The following is a 23412-nucleotide window of genomic DNA, read 5'->3' on the forward strand; positions in this document are numbered from 1 at the left end:
GAGAGATATGAATGAATCTCATTCTACTCCTTACTCTTTGCATCCAGGCACCATGGAAATGTATCAAGATGTGTGATTACTGTATTGGTGGCCTGGGATGAAGAGGGATGTGACAGAATATGTAGCTAAGTGCTTGACATGTCAATAGGTCAAGGCTGAGCATCAGAAACCAACAAGGCTATTACAACCTCTGGACATCCCAGAGTGGAAATGGGAGGACATCACGATGGATTTCGTCGTATGGTTACCCAGGACTGTGGGTCAACATGATTCGATGTAGGTTATCATGGATCGATACACCAAATTAGCTCACTTCTTACCAGTGATGACAACTTATTTAGTTGACCAGTACGCACATCTCTATGTGAGAGAGATTGGGCACCTTCATGGGGCACCGAGGTCGATCATGTCAGATCGGGACCCCACATTTACTTCTAAGTTCTGAAGAAGTTTGCAAGCCATGGGTACACAGTTGAAGTTCAGTACTGTTTATCATCCTCAGACAGATGGAAAATGTGAGAGGACGATCCATATATTAGACGACATGCTGCGGGCATGTGTGCGGGACTTTGGTGGGTCCTGGAGCAAGTATATGCATTTGATAGTGTTTTCCTAAAGTAACAACTATCAATCTACTATTGGAGTGACTCTTTATGAGATGTTGTATGCTAGGAAATGCAGGTCTCCCATTCATTGGGATGGGACGGGAGAAAGGAGATACTTGGGTCCTGAGGCGGTTCAAAGGACCAATGAGGCCATTGAGAATATCAGAGCTCGGATGCTCGCTTCTCAAAGCAGACAAAAAAGTTATGAAGATCCCAAGCATAGAATGTGGATTTCCAAGTGGAAGACTATGTCTTCCTTAGAGTCTCATTAGTAAAGGGGTGAGGAGAATTGGGAAGAAGGGCAAGTTGAGCCCTATATTTGTAGGACCATTTGAGATCTTGGAGAGGATTTTGGTCAGGTGGCCTATAGGTTGGCCTTACCACCGATATTGTTAGCCATGCATAATGTATTTCATATTTCAACTCTTCGAAAGTATGTGTCAGATGTGACTCATGTGTTGAGTTACGAGGATCTGGAGATTGAGGTAGATCTCTCCTATGAGGAACAACCAGTCCAGATACTAGACAGAAAGGACAAGGTCCTGAGAAATAAAACTATACCTTTGGTTGAGGTATTATGGAGGAATAGCAGGAAGCGACCTGAGAGCTGGAGTCAGACATGCAGAGTCAATATCCTGAGTTTTTTAGGTAAAATTTCGAGGACGAAATTCCTGTAAGAAGGGGATAGTTGTAACGTCCCAAATTCCCTAACATGGCTTAGTGCCTAGATTAGGGGGCCAGGAGGGAAATAATAGTTTTAATGTGTTATTATATGATTATATGCATGATTATGTGGGTTGTATTATTAAATGGCTGTGTTTGCATATATATGGGGTTATTTCTTATAAGAAGGGCATTTTCGTAATTTTGGCCTGCTGATGGCATATTTGTATATTTATGTGCATGTATGTGATATATGGGTGAGACCACATTATTATGTGGATATATTTGAGCTATTCGGCATGAGGCAATCCTAGGAAGCAAGTTAGGAGTTTAGTCATAACAGGGTCAACCGAGGTGAGCCTAGGGGTAATTTGGTACTTAGTACATTACCAAGATTTAGTGGGTAATGGGAAATGATTTGGTGATTATTTGATGACATTGGGAGTAACGGGAATTGCGAGACGTTAATTATGATTAACGGGGTAGGTGGCAAATGACAAAACTGCCCTTGGGTGGCTTTGAGGGAGAAGGTTGGCCTAATGGGTATATTGGTCATTTTCCCCTTAAAGGTTAGATATATTTTGCCAAGGGAAGGTTGTAGAGTGAACTAAAGGAATAAGGCACTTTTCTTTCTCTTTCTCGGTCACACACTCTCTCTCTCATTTCTCTTTTATTTTCTCGAGGAAAGCTTGGAGTTTAAGGGAATTGAAGCTAAGTTTGAGGTAGGTTCTTGATTGGGTAAAGCTAAGGGATAATTTAGTGATTGAGGTAATGATTCTAAACTTGAATTTTTAAATTTATTTCTCTATTTTTCATGTTTTTCTTAAGTTTAAAAGCTTGCTTATGGGATTGGGTATTTGGAAGAGTTTTGAGTGTTTTAAAGCTTGGGTTTTATGGTTGGTTTGGTGATAATGTTGTACTGGACTTTAGTTTTGATTTTGGGATTGTTTGGAAGTGATTTATGGTGAGTTTTGAGATGAAGAAAACAAGTGTGTTGGGTTCGCAAGGTCAAGTCCCGGCCGTGTTCTTGGGCGCCGCGACTTGATTGAACCCCAGAGCCTAGATAGAGCTCTGCCTTGATAGCATGCCCCAACCCTTAAGGGCAAGTCACAGCCTGCCCCTGGCACCCAGACATGGGGCTTTCTGTCTGGGAGGTGCGCCGTGGCCCTTGGGGGCAGGTCGCAGCTCGCCTGGTTCTTTTGAGCCAGCAAAGGTTTTAAGGTTGGTGTTTCAAACCTTAAGGCTCGGGATCGAATCTACTACCTGGTTTAGTAGATTTCGAGGTCCCGGAGGCTAGGACTTGGTCCGAGAACCTTTAATTGTTCTTTATTGATGGGATTTCACATTTGGTTATGACTAGGTTACCGCTAAGGGCTCAAGGTCAAGATCGTGCTCAAGGGTCGTTCTTAAGTTATTTTATGCTCAAATCGAAAGTAAGAAAATGACACCCATTATGTGATATACATGATTATTGATGAAGCATATTAAGTGCTCTATATATGGTTAACTGTTGCATTATGAATGCTTGGTTGCATTATTTTTAACTCACACACTCAGGAAAAACTTGAACATGAGACTGAGGCGTTGGCTGGAGTTGGTGAAGGATTATGATTGTGAAATCATGTATCACCCAAGATTGGCCAACGTAGTAGCAGATGCCTTAAGCTGGAAGGGTCAGGGACAGATATACAGTGTGAGACTAATATCCAGAGAGTTAGCAAAGGAAATGACCAGAGCTTGTATAGAATTGCTGGTAGGCAATTTGGCCAACGTTACGCTAAAGTCTACGATGTTAGAAAGAATAAAGGAAGGCCAGTTGGGTGATCCACAATTGACAAAGATCATAAAGGACTTTCTATCTGGAGTGTCCCGGGATTATACAGTGTCAGGTATGGGCTTGCTGAGATACAAGGGTCAGATCTGTGCTCTGATGGACATTATTATTAGACGGGAGATTTTGGATGAATCTCATACTACTCCTTACTCTTTGCATCCAGACACCATGAAGATGTATCAAGATGTGAGATCGCTTTATTGGTGGCCTAAGATGAAGAGGGATGGGACAGAATATGTAGCTAAGTTCTTGACATGTCAACAGGTCAAGGCTGAGCGCCAAAGACCAGCAGAGCTATTACAGCCTCTGGACATCCCAGAGTGGAAATGGGAGGACATCACGATGGATTTCGTAGCAGGGTTACCCAGGACTGTGGGTCAACATGATTTGGTGTGGGTTACACCAAATCAGCTCATTTCTTACCAGTGAGAATGACTTATATAGTTGACCAGTACGCACATCTCTATGTGAGAGAGATTGGGCACGTTCATGGGGCACCGAGGTCGATTGTGTCAGACCGGGACCCCACATTTACTTCCAAGTTCTGGGAAAGTTTGCAGAAGGCCATGGGTACACAGTTGAAGTTCAGTACTGTTCAATCTGAGAGGACGATCCAGATATTAGGGGACATGCTGCGAGCATGTGTGTTGGACTTTGGTGGGTCCTGGAGCAAGTATCTGCATTTGATAGTGTTTTCCTACATTAACAACTATCAGTCGACTATTGGAGTGGCTCCTTATAAGATGTTGTATGGTAGGAAATACAGGTCTCCCATTCATTGGGATGAGATAGGAGAAAGGAGATACTTGGGTCCTGAGGTGGTTTAGAGGACCAATGAGGCCATTGAGAAGATCAAAGCTCGGATGCTCACTTCTCAAAGCAGATAGAAAAGTTATGATGATCCCAAGCATAGGAACGTGCAGTTCCAAGTTGGAGACTATGTCTTCCTTATAGTCTCACCATGGAAAGGGGTGAGGAGAATTGGGAAGAAGGGCAAGTTGAGCCCTAGATTTGTAGGACCATTTGAGATCCTAGACAGGATTTCGGCCAGGTGGCCTATAGGATGGCCTTACCACTGGCATTGTTAGCCGTGCATAATGTATTTCATATTTTAGCTCTTAAGAAGTATGTATCTGACGTGACTTATGTTTTGAGCTATGAAGATCTGGAGCTTGAGGCAGATCTCTCCTTTGAAGATCAGCCAATCCAGATACTTGAAAAAAAGGACAAGGTCCTGAGAAATAAAACTATACCTTCGGTTGAGGTATTATGGAGGAATAGCAGGAAGCGACCTGAGAGCTGGAGTCAGATATGCAGAGTCAATATCCCGAGCTGTTCAGGTAAATTTCAAGGACGAAATTCCTGTAAGGAGGGGATAGATGTAACGTCCCAAATTTCCTATTATGGCTTAGTGCCTAGATTAGGGGGCTAGGAGGGAAATAATTGGTTTAATGTGTTATTATATGATTATGAGCATGGTTATGTGGGTTGTATTATTATATGGCTGTGTGTACATATATATGGGGTCGTTTCTTATAAGAAGGGCATTTTCGTAGTTTCGGCCTGCTGAGGGCATATTTGTATATTTATGTGCATGTATGTGATATATGGTTGAGACCACATTATTATGTGGATATATTTGAGCTATTCCGCATGTGGCGATCCTAGGAAGCAAGTTAGCGGTTTAGTCATAATGGGCTCAAATAACGGGCTCGGGGTGAGCCTAGGGGTAATTTGGTACTTAGTACATTACCGAGATTTAGTGGGTAATGGGAAATGATTGGTAATTATTTGGGGACATTAGGAGTAACGGGAATTGCGAGACGTTAATTATAATTAACGAGGTAGGTGGCAAATGACAAAACTACCCTTGGGTGGCTTTGAGGGAGAAGGTTGGCCTTAGGGATATATTGGTCATTTTCTCCTTAAAGGATATATATGTTTTGCCAAGGGAAGGTTGTAGAATGAAAAAAAGGAACAGGGCACTTTTCTTTCTCTTTCTCGGTCACACACTCTCTCTCTCATTTCTCTTTTATTTTCTCGAGGAAAGCTTGGAGTTTAAGGGAATTGAAGCTAAGTTTGAGCTAGGTTCTTAATTGGGTAAAGCTAATGGATAATTCAGTGATTGAGGTAATGATTCTAAGCATAAATTTTTAAAGTTATTTCTCTATTTTTCATGTTGTTCTTAAGCTTAAAAGCTTGCTTATGGGATTGGGTATTTGGTAGAGTTTTGAGTGCTTTAAAGCTTGGGTTTTATGGTTGGTTTGGTTATAATGTTGTTTTGGACTTTAGTTTTGATTTTGGGATTGTTTGGAAGTGATTTGTGGTGAGTTTTGAGTTGAGGAAAATAGGGGTGTTGGGTTTGCAGGGTCAAGTCACGGCTGTGATCTTGGGCGCTACGACCTGTGCGATCCCCAGGGCCTAGGAGAGGATCTGTCCTGATGGCGCACCGCGATCCTCAATGGCAAGTCGCGGCCCGCCCCTGGCACCCAGATAGGGGCCTTTCTGTCTGGGAGGCACGCCGCGACCCTTGGGGGCAGGTTGCGACCCGCCTGGTTCTTTTGAGCTAGCAAAGGTTTTAAGTTTGGGGTTTCAAACCTTAAGGCACGAGATCGAATCCACTACCCGGTTTAGTAGATTTCGAGGTCTCGTAGGCTAGGACTAGATACATGAATCTTTAATTGTTCTTTATTGATGGGATTTCATATTTGGTTATGACTAGGTTACCACTAAGGGCAAAAGGTCAGGATCATGCTCAAGGGTCGTTCTTAAGTTATTTTACGCTCAAGCTTGAGGTAAGAAAACTATACCCATTATGTGACATACATGATTATTGACAAAGCATGTTGAGTGCTCTATATATGGTTATCTATTGCATTATGAATGCTTGGTTACATTATTTACTTGAGAAAGGCATTGACTTATCAATCAAGGACGACAATAGAGTTAAGCGCTGGTCGTAAAGCATTGACTTATGAGTCAAGAGCGGCAATAGTGCATTGAGCGCTAGTTGATATGATTAGATCTAATCAAGAGAGCATTACACGCTCGTCCACCCAATGGTCGTAGAAAACTAAAGCGCTTGACTAGTCCTATGGCTAGTTACTCAGAGCTAGGGCTAAAAGGCCCAGGGTGACTTTATGGTCACATGTCTAAGGCACAGGACCCCAGGATGACTCCATGGTCATCTATTCAGGGCACAGGACCCCAGGATGACTCCATGGTCATCTATTCAGGGAAAGGGACCCCAGGTTGACTCCATAGTCATCTGATTAGGGTTGCGGGCCCCAGAATGATTCTAGAATCATTTATTTGTACTTGTATGCGTGCATCATTAAGTTTTCTTGCTGAGCCTTGGCTCACAAGTGCTATGTGGTGTAGGTAAAGGAAAAGAAAAGCTTACTAAGCCTTGAGTGGAGAGCATAGGTGGCGATGTGTACATATGCGGCCGCTTGACCTCCACGGCCAAGATTTCTCAGAGGAACTAGGGTGTAACCCTATTTTGCCGCTTAGGTCGGCCTATTGTAACTTTTGAATTGTAATGACAATTTTGAACTGTAAATAACTTTCTAAACATCATTAGGGGATCCTATGTACAGTTTAACGTTTTTAATCAAATATCCATTCCTTTCAACCTAAACTTTTAACCCTGGCCCATTAATTAGATTAGATGCACGTTTATGGCCTAAAGACCTGTTTAGCGGGTTAAGCACTATTTAAAATACACAGTGTGATGGGCTTGGCTAACCAGGGCATTACACTGCAGGCTGCACGTGGACCATGGAGGAGGAGCAGGCCCAAGTCCATGAGGAGCTCCAGTTGAGTCGGGCAGAGTCATTAGCCCGTGTCGATGAGCTAGTGTAATGCACCGACTAATTCTAGACCTCGGACCATTAAAAAATACTAAACATAGCTACTATTTTGGAATACATATATAAGAAATAACATAACTTTATTTAAAACCTGAAATATCGTACGAAATATAAAATACGGTATGGGTACCCATTGTTTAGTGCATAAAACATAAAAACATAACTTAAATAAATTGTTAAGAAAAAACTAAGTGCAGAAATACATAAAAAAATAAATCAAAAAACTTAAAAACAACGTCATCCTCGATCTTCCAATAGTCCATTCAATCCATTCATCCTCAATACACATGCCGAGCTGCCATGAATCTGACCCGCCCTCCAAGTTCATTTTCATGCACCATCTAAAATAAAAGGAACGAGTCTAATGCCCACAAGGAAAATCTACTAAAAACATATATATGTCATAAATCATAAAACATAAGACTATATCATAAAGTAAATACTATAAAAACGTATATCATATAAGACTACAATATTAATGGCCATTAACTCATTAACGTAGTATGTGATAAAACCATCTAGGTCCTCAGTCTACTAATCGAGGTAGGTTAGATCACAACTATAGTATATGATAACCCATCTAGGTCCTCTCTCTACTAATCGAGGTAGGGTAAATCATAACTCTAAACCACGAAAATGATAAAAATTCTTGGGGCTTGCTATCTAAGCAAGTCATATGCCCAAGTGACTACAAAAAATATCATATCACATATCATAGCATAGCATAAAACATATCATAACATAAACATATAAACACATATAATCTAACCTATTTTTCTTACCAAAAACCAGGATATGGAGATAAAAACGAGATTGGAACACTCCTAAAACCAATAGTAAAAACCATGAGTTTTCTAAAGAAATGGAGATGAAAAAGAGAACTAAACCATCAAGATGAAAACTTACCAAAAATCTTAATGTTTCAAAGAACTTAAACACCTAACCAAGAATCATAACAAAGAGTTAGGATCTAAATGAAAACAAAAGAAAACTAAAGAACCATGAAGAACTGATCTTAAGGATAAGAATACCTTGGATGAACTATGACTTTGATCTACACCTCGATACCAAAATAACATTCTATCTTACTTCCCAAGTGTTTAGAAAAGCTTAGATTGGAAAAGCTTCTAACCCAAACCCAAGTGTTTTTCTCTATAGTAACCTTAGCAGCTTGGAGGCTCTGAGAAAAGCTTGAATGATGAGTGAAATGGCTGAGTACTAGGTCCTATTTATAGAGTTCAAGGAGTGAAACTAACCTCTTTTAAAATGAATAAATAAATAAATATAAAATGAAAAATATTTGAATTTCCATTCAACAGATGCCCAGAACTCGGTCAAAATCGTTCAAGAGCAAGTCCAAGTGGTTAAGGCTGTTTTCAAATTTAAATCCTCATGCTTCAAAAAATGTCTCCCAGAGGTGCTATATCGCCTACCATGGGCGATATATCACCTGGACCTTTACCACGAGCCTTCATGCTTTTGTTTGTGCGAAGTCGACGTGTTTTCTGTATCTCTCGTAGGAGATATATCGGCTCCTATAGTTGCGATATATCGGCATACGTTGATATATCAAACATGTATTTGCACTTTTTCAGCAAATTTTGAATTGATTAAACAACTTTGACTGAGTAAAAATGTAATCTTAACAACTACTAGAAGGTTCTAGAGCTTCTAGATCTTTCTTTTAATTAAACTAATCATAAAAAATACTTAAATCCTTAATAAACATGCTTGTGACAAGTGTCACACTCTTATTAATTCTATCTAAACCTTAGGTTATAGTAAACAATATTTCTAGGACCAACAATATTAATTAAACCTTATGTTATAATTAATATTTCTAAACTATAGGTTAAACTCATAAAACCCATAACTGTTGCTATGAGTTTCCAACTAAGTCCCAACTTGAACCAAAATATACGGAAACTAACTTACTACAAGCTACTACTACTGCTGCTGCTGCGGCTGCTGCTGCGGCTGCGGCTGCTGCGGCGGCTGCTGCGGCTGCTGCGGCTGCTGCTGCTGCTATCTAGCTAAGTAAAATTCCGAGACACTACAGATATAGAAAGCTGAAAGAAACGTTGAAGAACTTGCAAAAGACCTTGGTGTGATGGGCGAGGATATGCTCTTCGTTGCCTGGCAGAACAATAGAGACATGGATTTCTCGTTCACAGAGGATCCCGACATGAAGACCAAGTTCGAGGCATGTCTCGAGGCGGACACTACCCGGGCAGCCCAGGAGAAAAAGGCTTCGGTGGCAGGTCGTACCCTCGAAGTTGACCCGATGATCAAGCTGGTGTCGGAGGTGCCCCTAGGCCAAGGGCCTCAGTAGTTGTCTTGTTTAGAATTTTTTCTCTTTAACCAAGCAGGCCTGCGTGCCATGGTTTTGTTGGGGAAAAACCCGTAACGCTCGAGCCCCCGGGCACTAATTAAAATATTTAATATAATGACAGCCTACACCACTTTTAAACTCTAATTCTTTTTAGTTCATCATAGCATTACATTCACGAGAACAAGAACCCCAAGTCCTGTTTCCCTTGGTTTAGTTTTATAAATTCAACGTAACCCAACCGCCATGAGAATAAGCACTCAAACCATTTTAAATGTTTGATTTGGTTATGTAAATTCAATGTAACATGACTGCCATGAGAATAAGAACTCAAACTGTTTTAAATTTTTTATTTGGTTCTGTAAATTCAACGTAACATTATTGCCACAGAACAAGAACTCAAAATCGTTTTAAATATTTTTGATTTGAAACTGTAAATTCAACGTAACATTACTGCCAGGAGAACAAGAACTCGAAATTGTTTTAAATATTTGATTTGGTTCTGTAAATTCAACATAACATGACTGCCACGAGAACAAGAACTCAAAATTGTTTATAGGTGATTTCCATCATCTAGTGTCTCTTGTAGGCTCGTAGTCCAAGAAGTAACTTTAACGCAAAATTTAGCATTAATTTAACATAGCTCAACATCCTCAAGTTCCTACATCCCAAGATGGAGTCGGCCTGTTGTGCTCGAACCTTTAGACGTTTAGTGTTTTCCCAGGCTTGGAGTCCTTGAATTAACTTTTCGTCCCCCTGTGTCCCCATAGTCCAAAGACTCAGGCTTTCAGAAGTTTTTGCACATCAATTTCCTACCCCCCGAGTATGCAAAACTCGGAATGTCAGTTATGGGCTTTAACTTTGCCCCCCGAGCGTATATCTCGGGGCTTCCGTTCACCTTTCAAGATTATCTCACAACTCCTCGGGCTCGAAGTCCCCAGAAGGTGATGTTAATCCATACTAGTGCTACTAGGGGTTACCATGACTTGGTCAGGGCTTCCCGGGTGTGATGTCCATGGGAGGTGACCTTTAGTCCACTCACGTTGACCAGGGTTAAAGTTAGGGTCTTGCAAACTATTGACTTGAAAGTCGTAGATACTTCAGTCTATGCCTGAGTACAAGCGACTCAAGCATCCATTCACATTTCGAAGATTAGGATTTGGTTATTACTCCTCAAGCACGCGTTGTCCTTGGGAGGTAACCTGAATCTCTAAGTTCACACTACTTGGACTTTTTACGCTGGGTTTTTTTTCCAGGTTTAAGTTTAGGGTTTTTACCTTAGGGGTACTACACTTGTCGACTAGTTTAGTTCCCTAGTCTAACCTCCCACTACTTGTTGATCTTAGCACTTAAGTCAATGACTTGGTGCTCATTGGATTACAATGGGCTTGATCAGAGCTCCTCGGGCTCAAAGTCCTCGGGAGGTGACAAAAACCACGTGCTCTAGACCGAGTATACTGGACTCAGTCTCCCTTTCACATATTAAGAGCAAGAGACAGTGGTTAGAGCTCCTCGGGCTCAAAGTCCATGGGAGGTAACAAAAGTCAATTCTCACGCTACTGATATTGTCTAACTTCTAAGTGCTAAGCCTTATTCTGCTTGGAACAAGTTTAGTCTCCTAGGCTAGACTCGAGTAGTTTCCTAGATTTTTCTATACTCGGGTGGCGACATTAGGCTTACTCCACTTGACAAGCTTAGTTTCCTTGTTCGCTCCCTGCAAGTTGTGACACTGCCTTAACTCCATGCCCCTAAGTGATCAGAGACTAGTCTGCGTTCACTTGTTCAGGCCAGTGAGTGGGTGTTCTTATACATGGAAATAACAGAATAAAGGAAACTAAGAAATATAAGCAGACAATAAATTTCTTTCATATTGTGTTTTATATACACAGTTTTTATTAAATGTGCCTGAAGGCTACAAGGGATACTACAGAAATTAACAAAGTTCACTGCTCATACTACTGGTAATACCGGTGAAGATGCTCGACATTCCAGGCGTAGGGAATCAATTCTCCACTTAGTCGAGCCAATTTGTATGTTCCGGACATACAACGCTCTCGACTTAATAAGGGCCTTCCCAGTTAGGTCATAGCACTCCTGCATTGGGGTCTTGGATGGCTAAGAAGACTTTTTGCAACACTAGATCTCTGACCCCAAAATTTCTATCCGTCACTTTAGAGTTGAAATACCTGGCTACCTTCTACTGGTAGGATGCTACTCGAAGCTGAGAAGCTTCACGGAGCTCTTCCAAGAGGTCCAGGGATTTTTGCAGTAAAGCATGGTTCGTGGTCGGGTCATATGTATCTCGCTGGTGCGTGGAGATTGCTGCCTCAACTAGGAGCATAGCCTCATATCCATAGACCATGGAGAACGGTGAGTGGCTGATGGAAGTCCTAGCAGTGCTGCGATAGCTCCACAATGCCATAGGCAACTCCTCGGGCCAAGCTCCATTTGTCTATTCCAGTCTTTTCTTCAAAGTGGACTTGAGTGTCTTGTTAACTGCTTCCACTTGGCCATTTGCTTGCGAATAGGCCACGAAGGAGAAACTCTTGATAACCCCATGTTGTTGACAAAAGTCTGTGAATACTTCACTATCAAACTGCAACCCATTGTTGGAGACTATCTTCCTCAGGAGCCCGTATCGGTAAATGATGTTTTTAATGACAAAATCCAAGGCCTTTTTAAAGGTGATCGTAGCTAGTGGCTCGGCCTCGACCCACTTGATGAAGTATTCAACGACCACTATGGCATATTTCACTCCTCCCTTTCTTGTAGGCAGGGACCCAATAAGGTCGATACCCTAGACAGCGAAAGGCCATGGACTGGTCATCTGTGTAAGCTCATTTGGAGGCGCTCGGGGGATGTTAGCGAAGTGCTGTAACTTGTCGCATTTCTTGACATAATCCATCGCATCTCCATTCATGGTGAGCCAAAATTATCCTTTCCTTAAGATCTTTTTGGAAAGACTTTGCTCCCAGCGTGGTCCCCGCAAAAGCACTCGTGTACTTCTAGAAGTACTAGACTAACTTCTTTCTTAGACACACATAGGAGCAAAGGCATAGAATAACCTCGTCGATACATCTTACTGTCCATGATCACATACCGAGGTGCCTGATAGAGCAGCTTCCAAGCTGCCTTCTTATCTTAAGGCAACTCCCCAGAGACAAGATATTTTACTATTGGCTCCATCCAACCATCTTGGGGTTGTACAGCTTCCACCTTGTCAGGAGTTGAGATGCTCAGAGCAGAAAAGTAATCAATGGAGACCACATTGATCAACTCAACGTCTTTGGTGGTAGCCAACTTAGCTAGGGCATCATTGTTGGAATTCTTCTCTCATGGCACCTGCTGAATAACGAATCTTCTAAAGTTATGCAACGTTTATTGAGCCTTTGCCAGATACGCTACCATTTTTGTTCCCTGGGCCTGATATTCTCCAAGTACTTGGTTTAGTACGAGTTGGGAATCGCTAAAAATCTTGAGGTCCTCGGCTTTGAGCTCAATTTCCATTTGGAGACCAGCGATTAAAGCTTCGTATTCTACTTCATTGCTAGAGGCGTCGAACCCAAAACGGAGTGCGCTGTGCACTCTATGCATCTCAGGGGAAACCAAAATGAGTCCAGCTCCAGCACCATTTTTGTTTGAAGATTCATCCACAAAAAAACTTCCAGGTTGGTCCGACCGCTGGGACACCTTCAGGCTTCTCATGATTCCCCATGCACTCGACCAGTGCCTGACCTTTTATAGCAGTCCTCGGATGACAGGTGATGTCAAATTAAATTAATTCCACCGAGCATTTCAAGAGTCTTCCCGATGACTCTGGCTTTTGAAGGACCTTCCTAAGGGGATGGTTTGTGAGGACCTTAATTTGATGTGCCTGGAAGTAGGGTCTTAGTTTTCGAGAAGCCACCATTAGGCCAAAAGTTAGCTTCTCCATTAGCGGGTACCTAGAATCTATGCCGAGGAGTCTTTTGCTAACGTAATAGACAGGGTGCTGAACACGGCCTTCCTCCCTTACCAAGGCATCACTGATAACATTTTATGAGACAGCCATATAGAGCAGGAAGGGTTCTCCATCTACGGGCTTGGATAGAATCGGAGGATTTTCCATGTGCGCCTTGAGCTACTGGAATGCCTGTTCGCATTCTTCTGACCATTCAAATATCTGACCTCCTCAGAGCATATTAAAGAAAGGGATGCACTTGGCTGTTGCCTTGGAAACAAAATGACTTAAAGCTACGATCCTTCCTGCCAGGCTCTGAACGTCTTTATGCTTCTGAGGAGATGATATTTCAATTAGGGCCTTGATATTCTCAGGGTTTGCCTCAATTCCTTGAGTACTGATGATGAAACCTAGGAAATTTCTGGAGGCCACCCCAAATGTGCATTTTTGGGGACTTAATTTCATCCAGAATCGGCAGAGAACCGAGAAAACCTCTGCCAAGTCGCCCACATGGTCGGGAGATGTCCTAGATTTGACAAGAATGTCGTCCACGTAGACTTCCATGTTTCACCCTAGCTGGTTCCTTAACATCTGGTTTACCAGACTCTGGTAGGTGGCACCAGCATTCTTCAGTTCGAAAGGCATCACGATATAACAGTAGACAACTTTATCGGTCTGGAAACTAGTATGCTCTTGGTTCACGACATGCATAAATATTTGGCTATAGCCCAAGTATGCGTCCATGAATGACAAAAAATCGTAGCCAGAGGTGGCATCGACCATCTGATCTATCTTGGGGAGTGGGAAACAGTCTTTTGGGCAATCCTTGTTCAGATATGAGAAATCGATGCATGTCATCCAGGTGCCATTTGGCTTGGGCACAAGAACTGAATTGGATAGCCACTTGGGATACTGGGCTATACCAAGTACAGCTTATCATCCTTAGACAAATGGGCAATCTGAGAGGACGATCCAAATATTGGAGGACATGCTGCGGGCATGTGTGCTGGACTTTGGTGGGTCATGGAGTAAGTATCTGCCTTTGATAGAGTTCTCCTATAATAACAGTTATCAGTCTACCATCGGTGTTAAACCTTATGAGATGCTGAATGATAGGAAGTGTAGATCTCCCATTCATTGGGATGAGACAGGTGAAAGGAGATACTTAGGTCCTGAGGCGGTTCAGAGGACCAGTGAGGCTATTGACAAGATTAGAGCTCGGATGCTTACTTCTCAGAGTAGACAGAAGAGCTATGCAGATCCCAAACGCAGGAACGTGGAGTTCCAGGTAGGAGACTATGTCTTCCTTAGAGTCTCGCCATGGAAAGGGGTGAGAAGGTTTGGGAAGAAAGGCAAGCTGAGTCCCAGGTTTGTAGGTCCATTTGAGATCCTGGAGAGGATTGGTCAAGTGGCTTACAGACTAGCTTTGCCTCCGGCGTAGTCGACCGTGCATAATGTGTTCCATGTATCTGCTCTTCGGAGGTATGTATCTGATGAGAGTCATGTTTTGAGTTATGAAGATCTGGAGCTTGAGCCAGATCTCTCCTTTGAGGAGCAGCCTGTTCAGATACTTGATCAGAAAGATAAAGTCCTCAGGAACAAGACAATACCTTTGGTTAAGGTATTGTGGAGGAACAGCAAGGTCGAGGAGGCTACCTGGGAGCTGGAGTCAGATATGCGGAGTCAGTATCCCGAGCTGTTCAGGTAAATTTCGAGGATGAAATTTCTGTAAGGAGGGGATAGTTGTAATGCCCCGAATTCCCTATTATGGTTTAATGGCTGGATTAGTAGGTCGGGAGGGCCATAACTGCTTAATTATGTCATTAAATGTATTTATGCATGTTTATGAGAATTATATTATAATATGATGTTAAATGCATGCATGTGAGTCCACATTTGTTTACAGGGGTATTTTGGTAATTTGGCCCGAAGAGGGTATAATTGAATATTTGTTTGTGTGTTAATGATATATATTGTGAGACCACATTATAATGTGTATTGGTTCGAGTATTTTGACATGAGACGATCCTTAAACATGATTTATCGGTTTGCTCATAACAGGTTTGAGCTCGGGGCTCGGGGTGAGTCTCGGGGTGATATTGATGATTATAGCGTTATTGGGGATTTTAGGGTAACGGGATATGAATTATTGGTGTTTGAGGATATTGAGATTAGCGGGAATTGGGAAGCGTTAATTATGATTAACGGGATAAGCGGAAAGTACCAATTTTACCCTTGAAATGGTTTTAGAGGCTTTAGGTGGCTTAAGGGTATTTTGGTCATTTGAGGGGATTAATATTACCCTTTAGTTGGCTGTAGAAGGATAAAGATTAAACAGAACAAAAATAGGGGTTGTCTTCTCCCTTCCCGTACATCATCCTTCTCTATATTTCCTTTGGTGTTCTTGAGCTCTAGGAGAGGTTTTAAGCTAGGAAACTCAAAGGCTGGGTTGATGGACTTGGTTCAACCATTGAAGGAGGTTCAAATCTGAATTTGAGGTGAGTTTTAGTCATCGGTTTCAGGTGTTACTCTGTTTTCCTTTTAGTTTTCAATTCATGGTTTTTGATGTGGAAAGTGGGAATCAAAGGGAGTTTTTGTGTTGGTTTGATTGGGATTTGATGAGGGTAAGCTATGGGTGTTGTCTAGAGGTTAAATTGGGTGTTTGGAGGAGGTTTGGAGTTGGTTCGAAGGGTTGGTTCTAAGGGAAAACGCAGGGGAGAGTTTGGTGCGTGCTGGTTTCTTGGCTGGTTTGCGAAATGAGTCGCGACCTGTGATGGCTTTAAAGGTGAAAATGGCTCTGTCAGGAGGGTGAGCCGCGGCATGGCTCTGGTGAGCCGCGGCCCATCAGGGCAAATTTAGCCAAAAACATGTTTTTAGCTTGGGGATTCAAACCTTAGGCCTCGGGGTTGAACCTAGTACCTAGTTGGGTTATGTTTGATGTCCCGGAGGCTAGATCTTGGTTTGGGAACCCTCTGTTATCATTTTTATTGATGAATCCTATATTTTGGTTATGACCAGGTGACCGTCAAGGAATTTAAAGATTGATCGTTCTCAGGGGTCGTTCATATAATAATTCTCACTCGAACCAAAGGTAAGAAAACAGTGTATGATTACAGTTGCACCCTGTATAGGTATATGACATGCATGGTTTGATATTGGAGCATGTTGGTTGATATATGTGAACGTGGATTGCATATTAAATGCTGGCGTACGCTGATTACCTGTTTAAGACACTGACTAGTCAGGGACCGACTCTAAAGTCGAGAACCATGCATTGAATGGCTCTATGGCATTAATGCTAGACCGACCCTAGGGTCGAAGAACTTATAAGCGCTTGCCTGGTCTACGACCAGATGACTATAGCCAAGGCATATGACCCCGGTGATCGTTTGTCACATGGCTAGGGGACGTTGTCCATAGTTTCGACTCTAGAGTCGCGAGGAAGGTTATGTTGGTGACCAATCACCATGCACCTGTCCTGAACAAACTTATGAAAGAATCACTTATCAGTTAAGCCCTGGTGACCCTATCGTCACATGGCTAGAGGGAGCGATGCTCATTATTGTGACTTTTGGCTATTGTCACCTATTTGTTGGACTGATAGTCCTGAATGGTTATTATGATCGTTGTTGATATTATATCATGCTTTATTGTGTTTTCTTGCTGGGCCTCGGCTCATGGGTGCTATGTGGTGCAGGTAAAGGGAAGGAAAAGCTTAACCAACCCTGAGTGGAGAGCTTGGGCGATGTGGTGTACATACAGGGCCGCTTGACCGCCACGGTCAAGGAGTTCTCAAAGGGACTAGGGGTTTACCCTATTTTTGCCGCTTAGGCCGGTGGGGACTGTAAATTTGAAACAGTAGTGACTCTTTTGTATTACGAACTACCTGTAAACATTTTGAAAGGCTCATGAGCAGTTTATTTACTTAATGAAATATATCCTTTCCTTTTTACTGGTTTTCACCTTAACCTGATAATAGCACTTAGATCACGTTTTTAACCAAAGGACTAGGGTAGCGAGTCAAATTTACGGTTCACTGTTCACCGTAACTGTTCTGGGGTAACCAGGGTGTTACAAAGGCCATAAACTGCTAGCCATCATAAAACCTCTTGGTTCTTGTCACCTCCTCCTTAAAGTGTTTGATGTATGCCTTGAAGGTCTCAAAGGGCCCTTGTTTAATGTTGTCCGAAGCATTGACTTCAAAGCTCACCTTCTGAGCTCCTACGAATTTCCTTCGGAAGGTAGATGACAGCTGATGCCGCAACTGAATGGATCATGGTTAGTGCTTCTTGAACCACTCGCCTGCTAGTCCTGTTAAAGTGATCCGGAATAGGTGACATTTAGCGTCGTCAGAGACGTAGTGCACCGACATCCATCTGTTGAACTTAGAAAGGTGGTCAGTGGGGTCCCAGCCGCCATAATAGGGCTGCCACAATGTGGGGAGTGCATGGCTCCACTTCTTTGTCTTTCGAGTCTAAGTTGTGGCCTTGCCATCTGGCCATTCTTAGCATGATCTTCTTCAGACTCTTTAATTCTGCGTGGAGCGGGTCGCGGTCTCGGTTGACGCTCTTCACTGGATTATCTATTTTTCGGGTGTTGAGGTTGTCCTGCAGGTTAGATAGACCTCTGTTGGCGGGCTTGCGCCCCTTGAACTTATTGCACCTTCAGGCATTAAGATTGTCTCTTAGGTCGGCTTGACCTCAGAACACGCCATTATGCTCGGGACGAGCCACCTTGGTTTCTCCTTCGACTTAATATTCTCATCATTTATCGAGATACTGATGCCACGTTCTTGATTCTGTGAGACATTCCTTGGGCGGATCCCTGGACCGTTGTTCCTACGAGGTTGGCGAGGTCCCGAGGGGACACCACCTCCAGACCTTGTGCGGTCTGTATGGACGCGTTGTGTAACGACCCAACTATTCTAGACTTTGGACCATTAATAACTACTATACACAGACACTAATCTTAAGAAAACATATATATGAAATAACCATAACTTTATTAAAATTGTAAAGAGTTAAAATACATAAAATTCATAGTAGGATATGGGATCCCATTGTTTTGAAAATAAAATAGAGCATAACTTAAATCTTAAATAAAATGGTTACAATATTAAGTGAGGAAATACATAAAAATCATAATTTAAAAGACTTAAACAACTTCATCCTTGAATCGTTCGCGCAGTCCACCGATTTCATTCTCCCTCAATACACATTCCCAAGCTGCCAAGAACCCTCCCGCTACCATAACTATTTTCCTGCACATATAAAACATAAAGGAATGAGCCTAATGCCCAGCAAGGAAAATCTACTACAAGCATGAAACACAATCATACACATAAACTATGAACATATATCATATACTATAACACATATATCATAATTCTAACCCATGTACATGGTGACTATTGGGGTTTGCTAACTAAGCAACTATAAGCCTTAAACTGCAATGAGGTTTTCTAGTTAAGCAACTAAATGCCCCAAAAACATATAACTATTGGGGATTGCTATATAGCAACTATAAGCCCCAAAACATAAATGTGATAGGGATTACTATATAACAACTATAAGCCCCAATCATACATATATCATACACATAAAATCATACTATAGCATAATCATAACATCTTACATAACATAGCACATATCACATAAGAACTATCCTATTTTCCTTACCAAAATACTAGGATGATGAGAACAAGGTCAGGATTTTGGAACACTCCTAAAAACCATTAATAGAGAGGTGAGTTTTCTAAAAGAAAGAGATGAAGAGGAATGAACTAAACCATCGAGAAGATACTTACCAACAAGAAATCTCTAGTTCGAAGAACTTAGACGCCTAACCAAGAATAGAGAAGACTGAGTTAGGAATTGAGTAGAGAAAAACTATAAGAACTAATGAAACAATATAGAAAAAGAACTAAGAATAGGAATACCTTTGAAATTGCTATGACCGAACTACACCTCGAAACCGAAATACACACTATGAACCTTACTTCCCAAGTGTCTAATAAGCTTAGAATGATAAAGCTTATAACCCCAACCCAAGTGTTTATCACTCTATAGTCTCACTAGCATATGGAAGGCTCTGATCAATGCTTGAAGAATGAATGAAAAGGCTTGGTGCTAGGTCCTATTTATAGAGTTTTAGGAATAAAAATCTTCTTTTTAGCTTTGAATAAAAATAATGAATTTAATTGAAAATATTTGAATATTCTTTAGCCAAAGGTTTAGGACTTGGTCAAATTGTTCAGAGAGAGGTTTAAGGAGTCAAAATTTGATTTTTAAAAATGAAAAAAATAATAAAAACAAATAGAATCCTAACTTCTAACTCCCTAAATCTCGTAACTCTATACTCACATGCAATAAAATCAACATATCTTGAGCAGTAAGACTCTGATTTAGACTATCTTTATACCGTTAGAAAGCTAATTCAATTATCTATAACTTTCTAGAAATACTATTTTTCGAAAACCATAACATAACTGGGTCAAAAATAGGTCGAAAGTTACAGTACCCTAAAGTTACGAAAAATCTATTTAATTATCTAAATAACAACCTAATCTACAAATAAATAAAATTGTGACAAATGTCATGCTCCTAACAGATTCTAGTGAAGACTAAGTCTTATATTTCCCTTATTTTATCATTAAAATAATAATTCCTTAATAATCATGCATATGACAAGTGTCATAATCCTATTGGCTCTATCTAAACCTTAGGAATAACTATGCTCATGACAAGTGTCATATTCTTATTGGCTCTATCTAAATCTTAGGTTATAATAAATATCATCTTCATAATCAGTCATATTAATCAAACCTTATGTTATAATTAATATTCTTAAACTATAGGTTAAACTTATAAAATCCATAACTATTTCTAGGAGTTTCCAACTAAATCCCGGCTTGAACCAAAATCCACACTAATAAACATACTATAACTACTACTAGCTATTACTATTACTACTACTATCTAACTAGCTAAGTAAAGTTCTTGGACTCTACATGTTGGGGCAGAATGTCTCGAGCTCCATAGGCGTTGACAGCTTGGTGGTGTCCTCGGGCCCTTGGGCAATTACCCTCACCAGCCTGCTTGGGAATTTGGTGGCCCTCAGGATCTTAACAAGCCTTCTTCTGCTTTGGAGCAGGATAATCTTCAAATTTTCCTTTTCCATTATCCTGGAGCAGGACTGGGGTTCCAACTCCAGCTTGATGCTTGGTGGGCACTCCGACTGGCGCATCTTGCGCCTCTTCAATCGAGTGCTCAAGGGGCACACCGACTGTATTGAAAAGTGGCACTCCAACAGGGTGCGCAGGTGGCACACCAGTTGGGTACCCAGCTGGTACATTACCATTGGGGTCCACTCGTAGCCCTTGGGCTACAAGAGTGGCCTTCATGAAAAGTACCATATCTTGTAAGGCGTCGATGCTACCCTCTTGGGCATCAATATTTTGCTGCTGGGTGGCTACCTGTTCATGGAGCACCACCACCTTCAGTGTTTCCTCTACGTCCATGGGCTAAGGGTATTCTTCCTCATAATACTCTTGGTTACCACCGTCATCTTTGCCATCGTACTCGGCGTCTTCTTCATAATCGTTCATCATTTCAGGCATGTCCTGAGGTGGCTGTCCATTAGTTTCCCATCCTTCAACTCCAGTATGAGGGACTATGTCGTCTGTGACATTTCTTCGAGTGGTTACCATTGCTTTAAATGTTTTGAATGCATTCTTCAAGCTCTCAATGAAAGAATCAAAATGTTGACTACCTTTTTCGCTATCAACCTAAAGAAGAAAGATTAAAGAAATGAACAACAAGAACACAATAGTTTTTACGTGGTTCAAGCTATAAAAGAGCCCTACTCCACGAGTCTCTGGTATTAAGGAGATTTGAAGCTTGCTAAGGCAATCTCCAATGGGTTTTTCTCAGGAAACGTTTATATTGCTCTGAGTACAAGGTTATCTTTCTCTAAAAATTCAAACCATTTACAAAGAGACTCCCAACCCTATTTATTGAGACTAAGGTCATTAATGCTAATTATCTGTAATTAATACATATTATCCCCGTTATTGGGGGATTAATGCCACTTTAATGCATTGGGTTGCATTAACTGGAGACCACGGTCCAGGCAATAAACGCGGGGCCCACTGCAGAAAGTTACCCACTTTATGGGGAACATGCCCCTAGCACTGTCAGGGCATGCTGCACGTATTTCCTTGTCAAGCGGCATAGTGAGAGTGCGAATTGTTGACTCGTACAGTTGAAAACACTATGGGCGAATCACCAAAAAGGTTGTCAGACGATCTTCTGATGCTGCAAACCTGCACTGGCAGACACCTGGCCAATCTTCTAGATCTCGAGGACAAGATCCTTGACCTAAAAGGCAACTGGTTGTAAAGAGTTCAAGGGCTATTAACAAGTCCTCGGGTCATAAACTCAAAGAGACGCCCATGCCCTACCTTTACTCGAGGGACGTGGCCTCTAGTTGAGATATCCACCCTTCGAGGACTGATCCTTGGGGCGTGGCCTCACTTGAAATGGCACGCCTCTTCGGCACCTGCCCTACCCGCACTGGTTTCAGATTGCCACTTGCCTTTTGGTGAAAACACGGACAACAACCATAAATATGTAAGATATGGAAAAAATACCAAAATAATCATATCTCTATTTCTTTAGGCTTTTAACTATTCTATGATACCATTATCTCGGTTGGCGAGATTAAAAAATATCATTAGTTAAATAAAGTTGTAAACTCGTGTAATAATGGACACCATTATTAACGACCTACTATTCGATCAAAATAAGAAAACAAAAAACTCTTATTTTATGAGCTAGACACATGGTTTCGATAATCATAGATTTAGTCCTAGTAGTCACCGTAGGAGTGAGCCTAGTAGAATTAGACCTATAATTATCTATCTTTTGAAATCTAACCTTGTCAAAATAACTAATGAACAATTTCTGTAGGGGACGAATCAAAGCGTTTTGAGGCCCCATTAAGCTATTGACCTAGTTAACCTAACGGTGGAGATCGAATATAATTTTTTAAAATAAGCTCATTATTAAAATTGAAATGGTATTTTTATTATTAATTTTTTAAAATTAATGAGTATGGTTCACCAAAAAATTGTAAAAATTAAAATTTTAAAACCAAAGTCCTATAATTTTCTATTAATTCTAAAATGTTACATTGAAACAAATTCAATTAAATTAGAATTAATTTGTTGCTAATCAATATTTAAGTTTAACTATTATAATGAGCATATACAATTAAGTCCAACTCAAGCAAATAGGCCTTAACAATTAGACCTGTATGGAGGAGGGCTGTGTCCAGTATGTCGTTCCCACTACTAAGGCTCTCATACTTCCATACAAGGTCCAAAAGACACGAATTTAAACATTCATTTTATTAATTGTTATTAATTGATTAGGCCCACTATAGTCATGCAAAGCAAATGAGCATTCACAAGTGGAACCACCCACAAGAGAAGAATTTAAACTTTACATTTTCTAATGGGCCTAAATAAAACCTATCATTTTATGAATGTTTTATTAAGCAAAATCCATATATTAAGCAAACATATGGGCCACTATATGCATCTAAGCCCAATTGCAAAAATATCGCATATAATGCAAACTGACATGTTATAATTGGATGGGCCTAATCATGTTACTATATGAGCAAGTCTATGAATTTATGCAAAAATACCACAATTTTTTTATTTCATTTGCAAAAATACCACAATTATTTTTCTAGAATTTATCCAAAATTTGAATTAATTAAATTTTTGCAAAAATAAATAAGTCAATTTAAATGAAATTTATCAACAAATAACAAAAATTAATTTAAATTTTATTTATCAACAATCAACTTAGTTTATGTCATTTTGAAAAATATTAATTTAATTTAAATGAGATTTATCAACAATTAACCAATGTTAATTTAAATACCATTAAAAAAATATTTTATTAATTGGTTTGCAAAATGTGATATTTTTAACAATTTAACCAGTTAAATTTTTTAAAACAAATATCATTAGCTGTTTTTGAAAAAAAAAAATCTTAAACACTTAAACAAATTCAAATATCCATAAAAATATCTAGTCAACAAATTTTCAAATTTAAAAATATTTAAATATTGAAATCCATAGAATAATCAGATATTAT

At 40.7% G+C, this 23412-nt stretch overlaps 1 protein-coding gene across 1 annotated transcript in view; it reads right to left on the bottom strand.

Moving 5' to 3' along the window:
- Nucleotides 1–17583, bottom strand: part of LOC133794734 (protein ALP1-like) — a 45022-nt gene extending 27439 nt beyond the window's left edge. The window contains exon 1 of the mRNA XM_062232152.1: nt 17454–17583. Coding sequence (XP_062088136.1) covers nt 17454–17583 — 130 coding nt within the window. The remainder of the gene's footprint in view (nt 1–17453) is intronic.
- Between the last annotated feature and the right edge of the window lie 5829 nt (nt 17584–23412).

Source organism: Humulus lupulus, chromosome 1 (genome assembly GCF_963169125.1).
Source record: "Humulus lupulus chromosome 1, drHumLupu1.1, whole genome shotgun sequence".
NCBI classification, from domain to species: Eukaryota; Viridiplantae; Streptophyta; class Magnoliopsida; order Rosales; family Cannabaceae; genus Humulus; species Humulus lupulus.